This window comes from Eurypyga helias, unplaced genomic scaffold (genome assembly GCF_000690775.1).
Source record: "Eurypyga helias isolate BGI_N326 unplaced genomic scaffold, ASM69077v1 scaffold12713, whole genome shotgun sequence".
In the NCBI taxonomy this organism is placed as follows: Eukaryota; Metazoa; Chordata; class Aves; order Eurypygiformes; family Eurypygidae; genus Eurypyga; species Eurypyga helias.
This window is the reverse complement of record NW_010240705.1, coordinates 23564-42236: the sequence shown is the minus strand read 5'-3', so window position 1 is coordinate 42236 and position 18673 is coordinate 23564. Positions and strand designations below refer to the sequence as shown.

Sequence of the window (18673 nt, the reverse complement as noted above, 5' to 3'; positions counted from 1 at the left end):
GCGCCCCCGGAGGGCATCATCCCAGTGCCAGGGGAGTGCATCGTCCCAGTGCCACGGGAGCGCATCATCCCAGTGCCATGCGGGAGCGCATCATCCCAGTGCCACAGGAGCGCATCATCCCAGTGCCGTGCGGGAGCGCATCATCCCAGTGCCACGGGAGGTGGACGTACCCGTGGCCCTCCCACCGCCTGCCAAGGGGTCAGCTTATGGACCATCACGAGGGGAACGGCTTCCCTAATTCCGTACTTGCGCGTGTGAAACGGCAGCCGGGGGAAACCCCCGAGTGCCTGGAAGCCCCTCAGAATGGGCGTATTTGAGTATGGCTGGTGTTTTGTTTTTTACTGGACCACCTGGGGTTATTTTAAGGAGACGAGGTGACACCCTGGTTTGCTATCGATATGTTAAGGAGACTCGAGTGCTTTTTACATTCTGAAAAATAGTAATTAAAAAAAAAAAAATCAAGCATTACCATATTCTGAAGATTAACAAAAATCACAATTGATTACAAGGTTGTCAAATGTTTCTAGTTCTGCAAAATCTCTTTTTACTCTGTAGGGTTCGTTCTAACTTTTAGCGGCTTTTAAACAAGGAAACCCAGATTTCAGCTACTGAAATCGTGATTGCATCTCAAGGAATTCAGCTGTTGAAGTGACAAATTTGGCACATGTTGCTACAACTTACTAGTGCCGACTTTACTGTTGCATTTATGTTCTCCAAATAGCAGGGGAGATGACAAACATGGGTTAGTATAAAGAAACTAGATTCTAGTTGAAGTTCTCGCTAAAAACCTGTCATAAAGCTTGTAAATTCTACTAGAAAAAGATACTGTATGCCCACAACAGTTCAAGAAATGGTAGGATGTCCGGGATCTGTTTCTCAGTGCTACTCCTTCCATCAGTAATCCGCTATCACATGCTTTGATAAATACACACAGTTAGGGAACTCACAAATAAACAGTGAAACCAATTTAAACTCTGAAGCTTACCAAATAAACATTAAAGTATTCCCTTTAGGAACTCAGAATCCTTTGAATTATGCATGTATTGTAGTTAGCAGTAAGATAAAAGAACTTTAAGTGGGGGAGGGTGAGAAACTTGAAAAGCCTTAAGGAATAATTTGCATAAATTGGGTGCAGAAAGTAAACAGCACAAGGGGAACAAAAGTTATTTTCAGTAAGACCTTACAGAGTGAGATAAAACGAATTTAAAAAATCAGGTGGAGTTGAAACACAGCTGAAGTGCTTTAAACTCACGTTAGCACTGCCATTGCCTTTATAGCAAATCCCAGGGAGCTCTGTACTGCCCTGGATAAAAAAACAAGCTTACCAAAAAACATTCTTAGGGGAGAGGTAAAAGAGAAGAAGAGCCATGGCGACAGCATAACATGTGTGTCTTACTGTATGCAAGAGCTCTGGAAATTAAATGAACAGCATAAGCAGATTTTTTTTCATCTAACAGTATTTTTTTTATCTTACAGTTGCAGGATCGCACACAATTTAGTGACCGAGACTTAGCTACCCTAAAGAAATACTGGGACAATGGCATGACCAGCCTGGGCTCAGTCTGCAGAGAGAAAATTGAAGCTGTGGCTGCAGAATTAAATGTTGACTGTGAAATAGTGCGGGTAAGAAATCTAGAGTCTTCCCCTATCTTGTCGCAGAAGCAAAAATAGGACAGATGAAAGCCTTTAAAAATTTCATGAGGAAGCTTGAAATAGATTTCACGTATTACATAATGAATGACCATGTTGGGAAGTGCTCTCTTGCTCTTTCTGCAGTCTATAAATAGAAAAAAAGCCCTCAGGTAAGAGTCTTATTGATCAGCAGCAGGAGTAGCACTACGAGCCGCTTGACATTCTCTTTGGACTTGAGTAAGATTTTAAGTAAAAGTGTTACGTTTTTTAGGGATGTCCTGGAAGACTGAGAAATGCTATTTATATTGCTATTAAGAATCAAAAAAAGTCTTTCTAAAGATACAGGGAAAATACTTCTCATTAAGGCTTATAGGAAAAAGTTATTTTAAACATATGAGAGACAATAATAAAAAATAGGAAAAAAATATCTTACAAGACTGTCTTGAAGCCAGGTTGAGATGCGATAGAGGGCAGAGGGCGAAGGGTTCTGGGTCACTTCAGTCTGATAGTCCATATAGGTGTGGTTGAGGAAGGACTGCTTTAGAAAGTGCAGGTTTGGTGTAGATAACCTGATTCCGGAGGACCACTCCACATGGTCTCTTCCAGGGGTTGGGAAGTTTGGTACGGCATCAGTTGTTGCCACTGTGTTCCCAATTATGGGCCATCCGTCATCACTCTCGAACTGTGGGTGTCTCATTCACTCAGGTTGTTTCCATTCTTCAGAAAACAGACGGACTGTCTTTGCACTCAGTGCAAATCCATGATTAGAGTCTCCCTGTCCCTCATAACAGGCATGATAATTGTGACTAGTCCTTTCAGCCTTCGCCCTCTTCTTCCACATCTTCCTTCCAGTTCTGACATCGCTACAGAAGTGAAAGTAGGAGCCCTTATTTGAAACTCTTCTCTTGTGGAGATCTCTCTTGGGTTGGTATATCAAAATGGGACCAAAATTAATTTCAGTATTGGACACTGATCTGGTTATTTACATTCTTGTTTTCCTGAGCACGTGAGTTACGGAAAAATGAAATCGTAGTTTTGGAGGCTGAAGAGAATTACTCTTTTCTCTGGGAGGAACAACACTTCTCCATATTTTCCAAGCTCTTCAGTTGCTTTCTGAAAGCTGAAGCTCTTTCCACTGGCAGCATCTCAAAGGGGACTCCTGGATCTGAAATACCTTGTTCACAGGACAGTAGGACAGAGGCTCATGCTTCACCTCCCTTCCTTTGTTCCCTTGAGAACATCCTTATTGGCACACACGGGGTGGCAGTACGATGTACGTGTCCTTCAGCAGCATCTGCTTGAAATGCTTTTGTCCGCAGGGCAGATGTTCTAGGCTCTGATCAGCTCTGCGAGACTCTGGTATAACCTGTAGGAGAACACACACACGCGAACAAACAAAAGGATTTATTTTCTCTGTAGGAGCTGGTGTTACCAGTGTCTGTCCTACCACTGCCTCTGGTTCCTTTATCTGACAGACTGGGTAATTGCAGCAAGAACCAGGTGAAGGTTGATCCCCTACCATGCTGCTCTGGTTTCGGTTTGTAAGGGCTGAGTTTATGCCACAGAGCGTGTGTGACCTTCAGTCCTTCCTGTTGTCCTTTCCCTGAGGCACAGTGTGTGTGTCCCAGCTGTCGGACAGGTATTTTCCATCATGTGCTTTAGTGGATCTGTCCTAAATCCATTTGGGGATCCAGATGGGCACGTGGTATCGTGCCTTTCTCTTTGCTACCAACCTGCATTTTCTTCAGTAGGAAACAGGGATGTCTCGAGGTTAGTGTGCAGTACGCTCTCTCTCAAGGAGACGGGACAGAGTGATGATGAGCTGTAGAGCCCGCGTGAACCGCAGCAGCTCTGCCCTATACTGCGTGCTCAGCCAAGAAGAGTTGGGCCGAGGGACACTTCTGGGAACAGCCCTCTGCTTTCAATATTTTGGTGCCTTTGTATTTCACTGTACCTTGAATTTTGGGTCGTGTGCGACTAGCAACTGTTTCTGCATTTGTGATGTAAAAAAATAAATGTAGCATATATAAAATAGTAATAAGTGTAGATATAAATATACATACATCAAATAATACACACAACAAATATATTACGTAACAATTTTATATAAATGTAGAAACATAAAACTAAAATATTTATGTATGCATATCATATCACTTGTTTTAATTCAATTAAATATATGTGTCCATTTTTCCCTTTAAACAGCTTTTAAAATAGAAATTCATTATTTGTACAGGTAAATATTGCCATCCCAAAAAGTACAAATAATTAATCCTGGTGACCCATACAGCCTTGAAAGATCTCTAGTACAAGGAAAGAATCAAACTGGTTTCCAGTATGAGGAAAGATACTGTTTGTCACTGTGCACAGTTCCACTGGACTTGATCTTTTAAGGTTGAACAGGGCATTTTATTCCATAGTTTTTATACTTCTAGTAGGAGAGTGGACTTGAAAAGTGACTGCAGGTTGTACCTTAACATCATGCACGTTTGCACCTTCAAACGTCTTTCGTATGTTCCAAAGACACCAAAAAAACCCCTCCCGTTATGTCATCTTTGAATACATGAGCTTTAGCAATACTTCATTAAACTTACAATATTTTTTTTGTTTATGATTAGTGCTGATTACGTTTATTTGGGGGTGAGGGGTTGTAGTTACTTACACATTCTTGTTTATATTTCTCTTGACTAATTGTATGCATTTGTACCAAATTAGCATCTGAAAGCAGAATAGCCTGCTTGGCAGCAAGGCACGAGGTGTTTGACAGCTGTCAAGCTCCCCGGAGATACATGAGGAATATAAGAAAAATGCATGACACTTTTTTTTTTTTTTAAATAGAAATAAAACTTTTGTTTGTAAAAGGACACAAGCTCCTCCTAAGCACCCACCCAGGCTGAAGACACCTCCTCCTATTTCCCAGAAGCTCATCGGATTAGCACTGGATTACTGGAGGTGGTGTTTCAGGCTGGGTTGAGCAGCAAAATCAAGCAGTTGCAGCGGGAAGGTCACTCATTCTTTGCAGCCAACTAACAGCTCTTCTTGCTGGAGGCTCTAGGCCTAGTCTAAATCCGGCTTATGATCGAGAGAGACATTGGAAAACCGACTCCGAATATTCCATCTTTATTTTTTCAGTTAAGTGGGATTTCTGACGGTTCCAACCTGGAATCTTTCTAGGGCGTTGACACCTTAACCTCAATATCTGGAGAGCTGTAATCATGCTTTCAGGTGGCTCCCTGCCAGGCCGCTAGCTATAAGCTGCCTGAGGGCAGACATATGCTGGTTCCTTCTGCCTGGACTCCAGCCTCTCTTCCCCAGCTTCCTGGTCATCTGCTCAGTCAAAGCCGGGGAAGTTGCTGCTGAGTTCATTGCTGGCTGCCGCAGGTCGACTTAATGAGTCTGATCGCACAGACTTTACAGGTGGTGTTTGAAGTTTTTAAGGAGGTAATATTTTAGGGGTGTCATGGGAATCGTTAAGCTGGTTTCCTACATAGAAATGCTGCTCTGCCCTGACGCTGATCATTGTACTGCTCTAGAATATTCACTGTTGAATGTGGCATGCAGGATATGAAAGCTTAGTACTTTTCTTTCCCATTTTAATTTGAGACACTATAAAAATATGTTCATCTTCTATAACATTCAGTATGTTTAATGAAAGATTTTTCTGCTCTGAAAGATATGTGAAAAGAGAAGCAAAATCTATCTTTCCCAAGTGCCTCAATTTTTTTCTGAATTTTTTAGTAAAAAAGAATCAGGTTTGCGTTTAAATTTTATAGTTGTTAGCACTATTTACCATCATAAGATTATGAGAAAAACTAAGAAATGGCCATGAACTGTTTGGAAAATAGAGACATAGGTCTGGAAGGAGCTGCATGTGTGGGTTTTTCTAATTTTTTTTTCCCCGAAGTGTATGTAATACACAAAACTATCTAGGTAGCTCTTTGCGTACCTCTTTTGCATTCTTCAAAGAGGAAAAACAGCAAGGTGAGAAAGCAGATACCACCCAACAGAAATGATGTGCCAAAACCAGTGTTAAGCACATCATCTTTTAGCTAGTCAAAGAGATTCAGCTTTAAAAAAAACTGGCATAGGATGAAGCATCTTTAATAGTTAGGTCTTCTGTTAATATTTCTTAATTTTTCTGTTTGACAGTCAAGGTATTCTAAGAAAAAAGAAAAGTTTTTACTAAACTTCTTCGTGCTATATATCAGAACTGTAGTTAAAGAAAGTGTGATGGGGTAGAGGAGCAATGCAGGTACCTCTGAAATAAGGCCCGAGTAATGTTTACTGTATCTTTAAAGAAAAAGATCCTATAATGTTTTAATGGGTTTGGTAAAGTCTGTTGGAACATAGACCTTATGGAAGGGATGTGCATTTCCCCATGCCCTGCTCATATGCTTTTGAAAATTGCAACTGCCCGTGCTTTCTAGAGATATGTTTGATTTTTAGGCGTGCTTCAGACCCTCGTGACGACCACGATGTGCATACATCAGCACAGCAGTCAAGCACGCTCCGTGGTGACAGCCGTGTGCCCAACCTCCACCCTTGTCCATCCTGGGCCTGAGGGTGGTCAGGTCCTGGAACAGCAAGGAGCATCCCACTAGTGCAGTCAGTGCTGCTCCTGCTGGTTTAGGGGGTGTGGAGGGGAGAGGAGAGCCAGGTCAAGGAGGCTGGAAGTCGGCAGTTGGCAAAGTAATTGATTACGGTGGAGAACTGACCGAGATGGAACAAAATGTCTGGGAACAAGAGCTGTTAAGTAGAATTGAAATTGGATGAAGAGTCCTGAGTAATCCAAGGAAAGGGAGAGAGTTAAGAGGTGAAGAGTTGCAGACAATTCTTATTACATCATACTACACTCTATTTTGAGTCTTTAATAATTTTTAGTGTAGACTTTATCAGAGAAAGCAAGTTCACTAACAGTTATACAATTCCACTTGGAGACTTTTCAATGTGATTTTGTTTTGTTTTGGTTTAGTTTTGGTTTAGTTTTGTTCTAAACTGTCAGTTTTATCGATATAAAATAAACGTAAAGCATCTGCACCCATCTGATCATGAATGGGTTTCCAAGTTCCTTGGTCCTGGACCTGTGTCATCTCCCACCGCTGTTTACAGCGGGGTTTTATATACCCTGCTGCAAGCAATGTTTCTTGAAGACTTGTTTTCCAGCCCAAGAGGACTGAAGGGTAATACTGCTCTGACTTACTTCTGCCAGGTTGTGTTCTGTCACCCAAGTGGAGTGATGCAGAGCTACCACCTTGGGCAGTTTATTCTGTGCTGTAGGAAACCCTAGAACAGGGAAGCTTTTGGGTCACTGGAAGGATGCTTTATTCTCCTTGTTGCAGAGCACGAGAACCTGGATCAAACGTCTTAGGGGAAACTTATGAAATACTTTAGGCGGAGACAGACTTTACAGGGTCACCTAGTCCTACTCTTTATTTAGAGCAGGATTGACTTCAGAGCTACGTCAGGTTGCTCAGGATGTTGTCCAGTAAAATGCTGAGTACCTCCAAGGTTAGAGATGACAAGACTGCTATGGACAAACTGTTCTGGTGCCTCACTGTACAGCATTTTTTTTTCCTTAATTTCAGTCAGAGCTTCCCTTGCTGCAGCTTGTGACTGTTGCTTCTTCTCCTTTTGTGTGCACCTTCCTTCCCTTTTCCCTTTTCCCTTGTATCGGACGGAGCCTGAACACAGTGTGCCAGGAAGCGGCCTCACGAGGGTCAAATAGGGGGGGATAAGCACCTCCCTTGAATCGCTGGCTACGCTCTTGTTCCTGTAGTACAGATGTGCTGATTTCACTTGGTTGTAGGCCTGTTGCTTTTGTTATAGTTTCTGATATCATTCATGTTTATTTCTCTTACAAGACTTGGATTGGGAATCGAAGACGGAAATATCGTTTAATGGGGATTGAGGTCCCACCCCCTAGAGGAGGTCCTGCTGATTTCTCTGATCAATCTGAATTTGTTTCTAAATCAGCACTTAATCCAGGAGAGGAAACTGCTACTGAAGTGGGGGATGATAATGATAGGAATGATGAAGTATCAATCTGCTTATCTGAAGGAAGCTCACAAGGTATTTGAAAATGCAGTTAACTACTGTGCATATATTTTTTTTTTAATTTTGTGCAGTGTGCATGCTTTGGATTCTCTGTTGTACACATTCAAAAATGTCTGAAAGAGCGTCTGACGGGCGTGCGTTATCCACCTCGGCCACGCTGAAGTTACTGTTTGGTCTCTTTCTTCTACCTCTTTATGAATTTTGTTGGTTTTGTTATCACGAAGCTTGCAGAAACCTTTTATCCTAACACCTCAGTTTCTGCTGGATTCATCCAAAGTTAATTGCCAAGTTCACAATTCGCAGGTGCAGCTGAGAGACGGACAGGCTGTACACATGTCTAACTCTCACTTCCCTAGGAAGCCAGGTTTGAAAAAAATGCTCTCTGGTAACTGCCCAGGTCTACACAGCCAGCTTGAATATCCATTCCTGTTAGCCTGAATCACACCAACAGTCCTCATCTAAACAAGCACTAATGCCTGTGAACCTGACCTCTTGGAGGTGACCAGAGCTATGCACCCACAGCTTTCCTGGCACTAAACATGCTGATGAGATAGGTTCAGAAGATGGATTGGCTCAGACTTGAACTAAAAGCTTCACAGTATGTCAGAGCAGAGCAGAACTCGTGCCATTAAGCTGTCTGCAGTGCGTATATGGCCTTTGACAAGCAAATATAAACCAACAGGAGAGATCCAAGTCAGTAGCAGGGGACTGCTCAGAGCCTTAGAACTGCGCATACGGGGTGCCTGTGTGTGCTCAGTAAATTGGGTGGTCTTGAGTGGTGTCTCGGACGTAATTCCCTTCTACTCCACCTCCCAGAAAGAACCGCATGACCATGTTAAATCGATCTCTCCCGTTCCCTCTTGTACATTAGCACTCTGGGCCTAGGGCAGATGAACTGCCACTCAGCACATTCACCGGCCTCACGAGCTCAGCTAATTGCTCCCAGTGCTTCTGATTAGAAGAGATCAATAAAGCCTTTGCTCTCTGAACTAAAAGAAAGTCTGATCTAGTGCGTGGTATTGAGCTTAATATGCCAGACTTGATCTTGTCATTTTGCCTGAATGATTTGAAGGAAGGAGCTAGAGAAATGGAGAACTGCTGGGTATGAATTTGTGATAGCTTCGTCATATTCTACTGTAAAGAGAATAAGATGATAAAGAAGTGGGTCAAGTGATTGAAAGCCAAGTGAGATGCAGAATCTAAGAATCACTGGTTTGCCTGAGGTGTAGAAGGAACTGATTTAGTCAGGTCTGCTTGAAAGCAAATGGTGACAGGGGAAGAGTCAGAATCCTCTGTAGTGAGGAATAACACCACGTTTATTGAATGAGGCTTTCATAAAACAGGGCAAGGCTGTAAGACTGAGCAGATTATTAGAATCGAAGCTTAAGGAAGGGCAAGAAAACCGTAGGATATCCACAGCATCCAGAATCCCACTTTTATTCCTTTATTCTACCACAAGAATTACTTCTATTCATTCCTCCAGTTCAAAGGAATAGCTTTCACTGCTGCAGCTCAGCTTGTTTTGAACTTCCTGGAAAAGATTTGCACCAATTAGCACGTGTACTATTCAGTCACAGATAGGGGATTGTTCCAATGTATTTTATAAAACAAATAAACAACAACAAAAAAAACCGCTCGCAAAGACAGGAGAAAGATGTTTTTAGTCACCTGATTAGAGTGAAAGTGTTGATGGCACTGGCTTTTAAAATGTAGCGTGTGAATATTTAAAAAACCAAAAGCGGTCTGATGCAAAATTAAGCATTAACGTTCTCATAATGCCTTCCCTTTTTTAAATGTGTGTTAATTGAATCCATACTTTGTGTAAATGAACACAGCTCTGTGGAGGCCATTATGGCTGTACCAGTTTAGATTAGCTGAGGGTGAATATTTAAAGAGTGGGAAGTGCTGCAGGAAGTTGCTCCGTTCGGCTGTGGCATCCACGCAGTGGCTGTCAGGGCTGCCGAGTGGCTGGTGCTGTCGGCTGTTTCAGAGCCCCCGGGGTGCGTCTCCAATAACCTTCATTCCTCCAAGTCTGACGGTGGGGTCACGTATCGCTCCCTGCTTTACGGTTCTCCCGTTTGGACCCATTTGCTTTTGCTGCTAGCAGAAATTTTCCTCTGAAGTTGGGACCTGTGGCAGATTAAATTGATTTGAAACAACTTCAAATAAAATTTCATAGAATCTTTAGGTTGGAAAAGACCTTTATGATCATCAAGTCCAACCATTAATATTTGCTCAGTTTAGAGATTTTACTGGTAGAAAAGTTATTTAAAACAGTAACTGCCTCTGTATGGTGTGGCCTAAATATGACCCTGACTTTGCAACCACTGGTAATCTCCAGTTACATGCTGTACCCCTGTGTTTGCATGGAAGTGATACACCCCAGCATCATTATCTGCCCTCTCTTTCAGTATCCCACACGAGCGTCTGTCGCCCGTCCGCTCGCCGTGCCTCCCTTCCTCTTTAGGTGTGGTAGCTGGGCTGTTTGACCCTGTTAATGCAAGCTCTGCCCTCTGCAGAACTCTGTAATTTTACTAGCACTTGCAAGTGGCGTATTCCCAATGAATAGCTGTCAATGACATCATTTAGTTTTTTATCATAGCCGTCTTGCCTTTGTGTTTTCATTTATTTTCTAATTTGCTGTTTCTATCAACCATTTTCTTCTTGAGAGTATATTAAATGTGGAGAATTAAAGTAAATCTGAGAAAAGTCCTTAATCATAGGGTCGAATGTGGTTATCTTTCTTGTTTTTTCACACTGGCCATGGTCAGGGCTGATAGAAACATCTAGTACATGTGGGTGAAATTTAAAAAGATTTTCTCTGTTTTCAAGTGTGTACTTGGCTTATACATAAGAGAGAAGCTTAGATTCACCAAGAATAAACATTTGCCATGCAAGAGTGAAATAATCTGCTTGATCAGGTTTTGGTTCAAATCTAGTCAGAGCCTGCAAAGAGGAGGTGGGATTCTGATATGTACCTAATAATTTCAGGGCATGCAGGATTTTGCATGCATTAGATTATTTTAATAAATAAAATTAAAAATTCTGGGCACCTCTGATGTGAAACTCCTCATCACTCTTGAATCTTCCAACGTGAACCTGAAGATAGGAAGGTTTTCCCGCATTGCAAGAGAGTAACTGATAGTTTCCCTCATGTTTCAAAGAGCGATTGGCATGTCTTTGCCCAGAAAGACTTGTGTTATGATACCTTTTTCAATAAGACATACAGTATTTTTTATGGGTTCACACAGATGATATTACTAACAGATGTGGCATATTTAGTGGTAGAGACTATTAATGTTCCTTCAACATAAAATTTCAATGAAATCTGAAAAAAACTAATTTATTTCTGCAGAAGAGACAAATGAAGCTCTTCAAAATGAAGAAATTGGTCACAAAGATGATGACCAGAATCCAGTATCTACTGATAATGTGGTATGTATACCTTTTCCACTAATGTGACCTCCTTAATTGCTAATGTTGAGGTTATTGTCCAACACCAGTGTTTTTCACCAGATGAAAACTTCAGTCAGGTGTACTCAGCGGCCTTCCTTACTGGTTGAGCACTAAAAGAAACTGTGTTAAAACAATAAAGCTATCTACCTTCAGCAGAAGTTGGATTATACAGCTTTTTCTGTGTTGTAACAATCCAGTGCCTTTTTTCTAGAGTGCGAAGCCCAGCGCTTGGGTAGTGCTCTGTAGGTACCTAGTACAGTAAACCAGTAAGAATAAAACCCCAGAACAACAACTGAAAACAGTTTTCGGTAGCTGTAAGAAAGTCAGATGTCTCTAGTGCTTCCCCTCTCCGTTACCCTCAAATACGTGAGATCAGGCTGGGGTGGGTATGTACTCTTCGTTCCCATGCCCTTGACAGGGCATTAGGTAGATGCTTCTTGGTTTTTCACTTGCATTCACACTCTCACACACGGTTGTTCTTGCTGGTTTTAGCTGGCTGCAGTGAGAGAAGGAAGGAAAGACAGAGGGAGGAGTCATGGCAAATAATGCAATATATCCCCTTTGTTTAGCCTGCCTTCTCTCAAATTAGAAGAAAGGAGAGGAGGAAGAGGAGAGAAGACCCCAAGTGGTAGGGTAATTTTTATTTTAAAAGTTATCTGCAGAATGAGCAGGTGATGATTCCAGTTCCCAGTTGCACTCTTACTGCAGTCAGAGGTTAAACGAGAGCGGCTCAGAACATGGCGAGAACATTTCTGTGACGTGAATCCCATGCAGTCTGAAGTGCGAAAGCAAGCAGGAGGTTCCCTGCCTTCCATAGAGGGAGAGAGGAGAGAACATTTTCTTTCTTTTGTTAATATGTGATCAACTTTTGCGTAGACTGAAATCCCACGGCTGTATTTTCTGTGGTTGCCTGCATAGCACCAGCTGCCTTTTTCCCTCCTGTTTACCTTAATGGCCTGCTGGGACCGCAGAGATAGTCCCTCCGAGTGTCAGGCTGCTGCGTGTAGCGTGGAGATGCAGAACGTAAAATAACAAAGGTGAAAGGTTTGATGTCCCAGAGTTCTCCAGTCTACCTGAACTCCAGCATTATGTAATCTGATCTAAAGGGGGTGGGAAGAGGAGTAGTTTTTTCATCCTCGGTTCTGAAAACACTGTAAGAACATTTTTAAAATGTTAAAAAGTCCAGTTAATGTTAGTCCAGTTAAAAGTGGACTAACATACACTGGACTTGCATGAAACATCCAGTTTTCTTACTTGAAATTCTGATCTCTTCTGCCCCCTACTATCTTAAAATGTATAAGAAGGATAGTGTGGGTGTTTGGCATTTATTTAGAGACCCTTTTACCAAGCTGAGTCTAAAACCCAAAACATTTGAATCGGGGTGTTCCTCGGGGTATGATAGAGCAGCAGATCTTTGTGGCATTAAGCCTTTGAGATGTTGTCACTTCAGCTGGGTTGTCAGACACCGAAGCACAGAAAATGTGGTTTGCCCTCCCTACCTTCTGCGTGTACTTGTGAGCTTGGTGGGGACTGCTAGTGAGAGGCCGATAACCTCTTGGAGGATTGCTCCTTAGTGATTAGAAGGAAATGCCTGATGACCGGTCTGCAGGCAGACAGAAGTCGCCTACGTGTGATGCAGAGAAGAAAACTCCTCTAAAATACCACCTGAAGAACTAACTGTTGAAGTGCATTGTGTCACTGTGGGTCCTTCCCTACGCTGTATTAAACAGCTTGCCGAAAAATGTAGTGAAGTTACTTTAACTGTTTATGTATGCTATTTTAAATGTTTACAACTGTCAAAACAATGAAAAGTAGTAAAAAAAAAAAAAAAAAACAGAAAAAACCCCAAACCTCTTCTGCTTTCTTCCCAAAAATATAATCTATTCGAGTTTCATCTGTGCAATTATCCTTCAGAGTTCTTGGTAAAAACTGCCATTCTTAATTGCTGTCTAATTCAAATGCATTCCATCTGGCTGAGATCTAGCTTAGATATGAATAAAAATTAAAAATCTCATAGGTGCTCTAAAAATGTGTCAATTGTACGTTTTCTCCTGTCGAAATAATCTTTTTCTTACACGAAGAGGTTTATGCAAGTGGTATGTAATGTAAGAGTGAATGATTTAAAACTTGTGATGGCTGTAATGTGTTTCTGAGGTCTGAACGGCATGGAGGTTGGCTTTAACTCTGTCCCTCAGGTGCCTTTAGAAACCCAGTATAACAAGCTCCCAAGAATTTTTGTGGATTAGGTGAGGCTGTCCGTGTGTGTGCATGTGGAACTGCCCTCTGTATCAACATCCTCTGCTGTCGGGGCATTTGACTTGCACTGTGGCCCAGGGAGGTCGTTTCATTTTTTTAGGCAACATCTGGGTCAGCGAGGACTTGCCTGTCACTTGCCATAATGTCTGGTTTGCTCCAGAGGAATACACTTCCATAACCTTCTTTACCCTGCAGGAATTCTTCAGCAAAAGGCTTGCAGAGCAAAACGTAGGCTCTTGCAGGCTGCGCTGAGTGTGCGGCTCAGTGCCAAGAGCGTGGTGAGGTGCAGCTCCTCCGCTGTCAACAGCCCGAGTCACCATGGCAGCAGCTCCGCATGGACACCTTCAGTCTGGATCCTTCCTGGATCTTGTGGCTGAAGTGCATGATTGCCATCTAATGGGGGCTCCACAACGCCGAACTTCTGAGCAAGCAGGAGGGCCTGTTGCCTTCATCCTTCCATGCCAGTTTGGGACACAGGTTGTTGTTTGTTTGTCTAATCTGCGCATTCGACCGCTTGGAATGAACCGTTTGCTTCTGTTTCAGAAAATAGAAATTATAGATGATGAAGAAAGTGATATGATAAGTAATTCGGAAGTGGATCAAATGAGTTCTCTTTTGGATTATAAGGTGAGTAGTTAGACTGTGAAATGTCAAGCAGGATAGTCCTTCATGGCAAGTTCAGAGGGGTGTGTCTGTCAGGAATTCAGCGAAGGCGCGTGGGAGCCTGCAGCTCCCCTGTTCTTATCATGGTACTGCACATCATACCCTCCGTCAGGGCTCCTCATCCCATTTCCAGCCAGATTAACTCTATTTCGGCCCAGAGAGAGGCAGGAAAAATCCCGTTTCTGCCGAGCAGTTCCATTACTCTCCCTGCTCCCACCACGTGTCCCAAAACAAAGCAACTTATTTAGCCTCTAACCCCAGACTGGCTTTTTGTGCGGGAACCGTTCACTGGGGCGTCACCACACGCTTTTGCGTGCTGCTGCCTGCTCTGGCAAGGGACGCCTCAGCTGGAATCCTCATAAGAGGGAGGCGTCTGAGAAGGCGGCATCCTAGCAATGTAGTGCGGAACACGTCTGGAAGCAGCAGTTGTGGGAGGGAAGAAAAGCAGTTGGGTACCTGACAGCCGCTGCCTTCTGCCACCTGGTGAAGGTGGTGCGTGCGGTACGGCTCTGGTAAGCGTTGCCACAGCCCCCTGTTGTAGGTTGGGCATGTTTTCAGCTACGTAGCTGATTTTTTTTACTTAGGAAACAGGCATGTTCTACTAATGACAATCAATTACCAAAATAATAAAAAGATCATCTTTTCAGAACAAAAAACTCCTTCAAGCAGTGTTTTCCTTGTGAGGGCATAGGAATGACCTTTTCTTAATGTCACCTGTCACCGCAGCGAAGGGCTGGTTATGACAGCATGCCCTACAGAGCCTTGTTTGTTGCTCTGCGGTTTGACATTAGTGACTGGTCTTTGTGCCTCGCTGTTTTCTGCGTAAATCTGAATTCCTTCTTTGGCTGGGCAAAATCCATTGCTAAATAGGCAACTTCTGCGTTTCCCTCTGAAAGAAATACGTTAAACTAACTTACTTATGAAAGCCCAAATGCTTCTCTCTTATTCTCAGAGCTGGTATAACCTGAAACAGCATAGTGTGCAGTGTTTTCACTGAAGAAATGTGAATTTTCTGAGGAAAAAACCCAACCATTTATAAAGGCTTGTTACACACCTTCCACTTCATCACAGTCTCACCTTTTCATATCAACCAAAGCTGAATTACCTCCAGTCTAGCAAATGTAAGCATGAGTGTCACAGCACAGTTCGATGTTATTTAACAAAAAAAAAAAGAATCATCATTAAATTCATCATTTTAAAATGCCAGCTTGTAAGTTCACTCTTGAATCCTGCTTATGGAATTATTTGCTGCCACCAAAACCAGCCGTCAAGGAGCACTTTGTGTGCAAAACTGCCAAGCTAATGAATCGTATGGTTGCCTAAGCAAGGCTGGATGGCTTTCTTTCCTCTGATAGCCCTCAGTAAATGCCACGAATTATCCATGAGCATTAACTTTAGCTCTGATCAACAGATTTAGTGTTTTGATGGCGCATACCAACCAGTTGGTAAGCTTGAAGGAGAAGCAATATTTGAAATAATATTAATCAAATCTGAATTTTTAATTCAGGGGTTTGTTATTTTTATGTGAAGTGAATTGCAAGTATAGGCACACGTATGCAAAGGTTGGGAAAAGGCCTTGTTAGCCACGGCATGCACATTGATATATCTCCGAGAGATCTTGGGGAGGTTGGTGAGCTGCCACTTCATGATAAATGTCAAATTCAGCGGGACTGGAGGTTGGTGTATTTTAATTTGTGGTAGCTTTGAGGAATTTTCAGTTTGTTTTCTCTGGTCTTTCTGTCAAGTCTCCTGCTGTAATCATGGAATTTAGTTGCTGTCTCTCCTCACAGTCAGGCTGCCTTTTCTCCTAGGAAGAGACCTGGGCTTTGTTTTACTTTATTTTAAAATGGAATTGGAGGTCATCATTATAAAGTAAAAGCAGTGCTTCTTTCAGAGGTTCGCTTAAGCTTTGGCCCAAGTCATTAATGCTTTAATGACAGTAATTCTGAAATGCCTTGTCTGGCTGTAAGAGGGATGACTACCGTGTCTCTTGTGCAGGATAATGAGGAATGAAACGGCATATGCGTTGGCAGGTTCAGTGCGATACTACTGGGTGTTCATCAGGAGCGTCTCTTTGTATCCAAGGTCTACGTGGATTGTTCCCTAATTCCGTAATCCTGTCGAACTCTTGGCTGTACTTAATGCTGGTTTTGGCAGGAGTCATATTAACCACAGTTTCACTAAAAACACTGATTTTACCACGACTGCGTTTAGGTGTCACTGGAAAGCTGCAGTACTATTTATTATTTCCAGAAGTTCATGTAATTTTCCCCCTCAGAATGAAGAAGTCAGATTCATTGAGAATGAGTTGGAGAATCACAAACAGAAGTATTTTGAACTACAGACGTTTACTCGGAGTTTGATACTTGCTATTAAATCAGATGATAAAGAACAGCAGCAGGTAAGTCTTGAAGTAGGTTTTAATAACGGGAGGTGTTCATTGTGTGTCCCTTGGGTTTATTCCATAGTGCCCAGAGGCTCCAATTAGGATTGGGGCAGCGTTGTGCTGCACATCTTACAAAGAAAAGTTGAACTTCAAACAAAAGACCTTTCAATCTCCACAAGCAGTGACATAGGCAAAGACTTTTACACAGGGACAACCACCGCACCAGGGCACACTGAGGAACTGGGATTTGTCTGTTGTGAGATATAAGATGCAGGATCTAGGGAAAACAGCCAGGCTTCTTCAGTTTTACTGCACCGCTTTTAATACCTCGCACGTCCTTTAGTGCTTGGTCGGAGCATGTCTTGTATCGCACATTCTGGGCTTTATTTAGGAAGAGATGTTGTTGCTTTCCTTTTTTGCCTTTTGCCTTTACAATCTGCAGTTTTTCAGGTGTAAAATTAGAAACTCTAACTCGTAAGAAAAAAAACCTTAAAGCACCTTTACATCCAAAATAAATTTGGCTTATGAATGTTTCCCATCATTTTTCATAAAACCATGTGGTGTGGCAATAAAGAGAAGTAAACGTGAAGTTGTTGAGATAAATTGCTGCAGCAGCAACGGTCTCGTATGCAGCACGGTAACAGCAGAGCATGGTTGTAGATGTTGTAAAGCTTGTGCATGTTAAAAATATCTGAGTAAAATAAATGAATGCAGGTCATTTTGTTTCACCCAGTCTGGGGGAGGAGGGAGGAGAATACTGTTTTGACCTGTTTCCAAAATAACCTAAGTAACTTCTGGAATTCTTGTTACAGAGTACATCACATTGGACAATGTGATTTTCCTTTCAGTATCTATCAATACTGACCGCTTTGTTTCTTTTTTGTCTTTTACCCATCCAATACCAACACTGACAAAGCTCCACAGAGTTTTAGCCCTGTATGTTTAAAAGACATTCCAATACCGACATAGAGCATGCACCTAATACGGCACTGTAACGTTTTCTGACTTACAGGCACTGCTCTCAGACTTACCTCCTGAACTAGAAGAAATGGATTTCAATCATGCATCCCCAGAGCCTGATGATACCTCATTCAGCTTGTCGTCTCTCTCGGAGAAAAATGCCTCAGACAGTTTGTGATTTATTTTTTTTAAACGACAAAAAGGAAACCCCGCGGAACGTGTAGGTTTCCGGAGGACGGCGTTTCGCTATACAGTGTTCTTCAGCCCAAAAAAGAAAGTCCAAGGCGAAGTAGACCTTCCTGAAGGATGACTGTCGTATGTCATGGCTACAGCGTGCAGCGTCAGGAAATTTCCAGTGTTGGTTTGGGTAAATGAAAGAATTGTGTGAAGAGAGGTTTCACTTTTAGCAGTTTGGCCTTGACTGGGATAAATTCTGACTTTCCAGATCAACGTTTGTCCGTAGGAAAGTCTTTTTGAGCAGGTATCCAGGAATGGAAAACAAATGTCCTGTTATACAGACAGCTAATTCTTCAGAGTTGCTTGCTAACCACTCCTGTTTATTAATTTTTTTCCCCATTTTTACTCAGGTAGGTGGACGAAAAATTGGGAATCCAAATAGAATAACAGGCTTTTTATGAGTTTTGCTTGAACGCTTTTGAAATCTGAAATTAAAACTAAAGTGTTTTTCATTGTGTGACTTCAGATTGTTGAATCTTCCATTTTCTGACCAAAATAGCTGAAAAAATTTTGAAAGGCTAACTGAAAAAAATCGAAGTATTGTCAATAAATTATTCATGTAAAGAAGCATCCATACGTGCTGTAACAAATTAGATGGATATGGGAAACCTGAGAGCTGCAGAACATGACGTTCTGATATCCTCACAGTAGCAATGGGATTAGGTGTTTACACCACTGTTTAGGGTTTTATGAATGTAGTTACAGTTTTTATTTGGCAGAGTCCGAATGCTAAAGCTGTGTTCATTGTTTTAAGTATGGGCTCTATATTTTTCCACAAACTTTGCTCCGTTTTATCAAGACACTGTCATAAATGCACAGTTTTGCATCCTGCAAAAGGTATTCAAGTGGTTGGAACTGAGCTTTGCAAATGTGACCTGGTTTTGCAGTAGCCCCGTCTGATGAAGTTTTTGGGCAACTGCCACGTTCTAGTTGCCATTTCTAAACTGTGAGCTTGATTGCAGGCTGAAATGAATTTCTTCTTTCCTGGCTGTTGTTCACATTGAATCCCTTTATTCATTTGATGAAATT

The 18673-nt window shown here is 42.2% G+C and overlaps 1 protein-coding gene across 1 annotated transcript in view; it reads left to right on the top strand.

Annotated features, from left to right (window-relative positions):
- HDX (highly divergent homeobox) overlaps positions 1-18096 on the top strand; it is a 38965-nt gene extending 20869 nt beyond the window's left edge. Inside the window, exons 4-9 of the mRNA XM_010148528.1 lie at positions 1477-1623; positions 7494-7701; positions 11042-11121; positions 13942-14025; positions 16340-16462; positions 17460-18096. Coding sequence (XP_010146830.1) covers positions 1477-1623; positions 7494-7701; positions 11042-11121; positions 13942-14025; positions 16340-16462; positions 17460-17585 — 768 coding nt within the window. The 3' untranslated portion in view covers positions 17586-18096. The remainder of the gene's footprint in view (positions 1-1476; positions 1624-7493; positions 7702-11041; positions 11122-13941; positions 14026-16339; positions 16463-17459) is intronic.
- Positions 18097-18673: the final 577 nt, after the last annotated feature.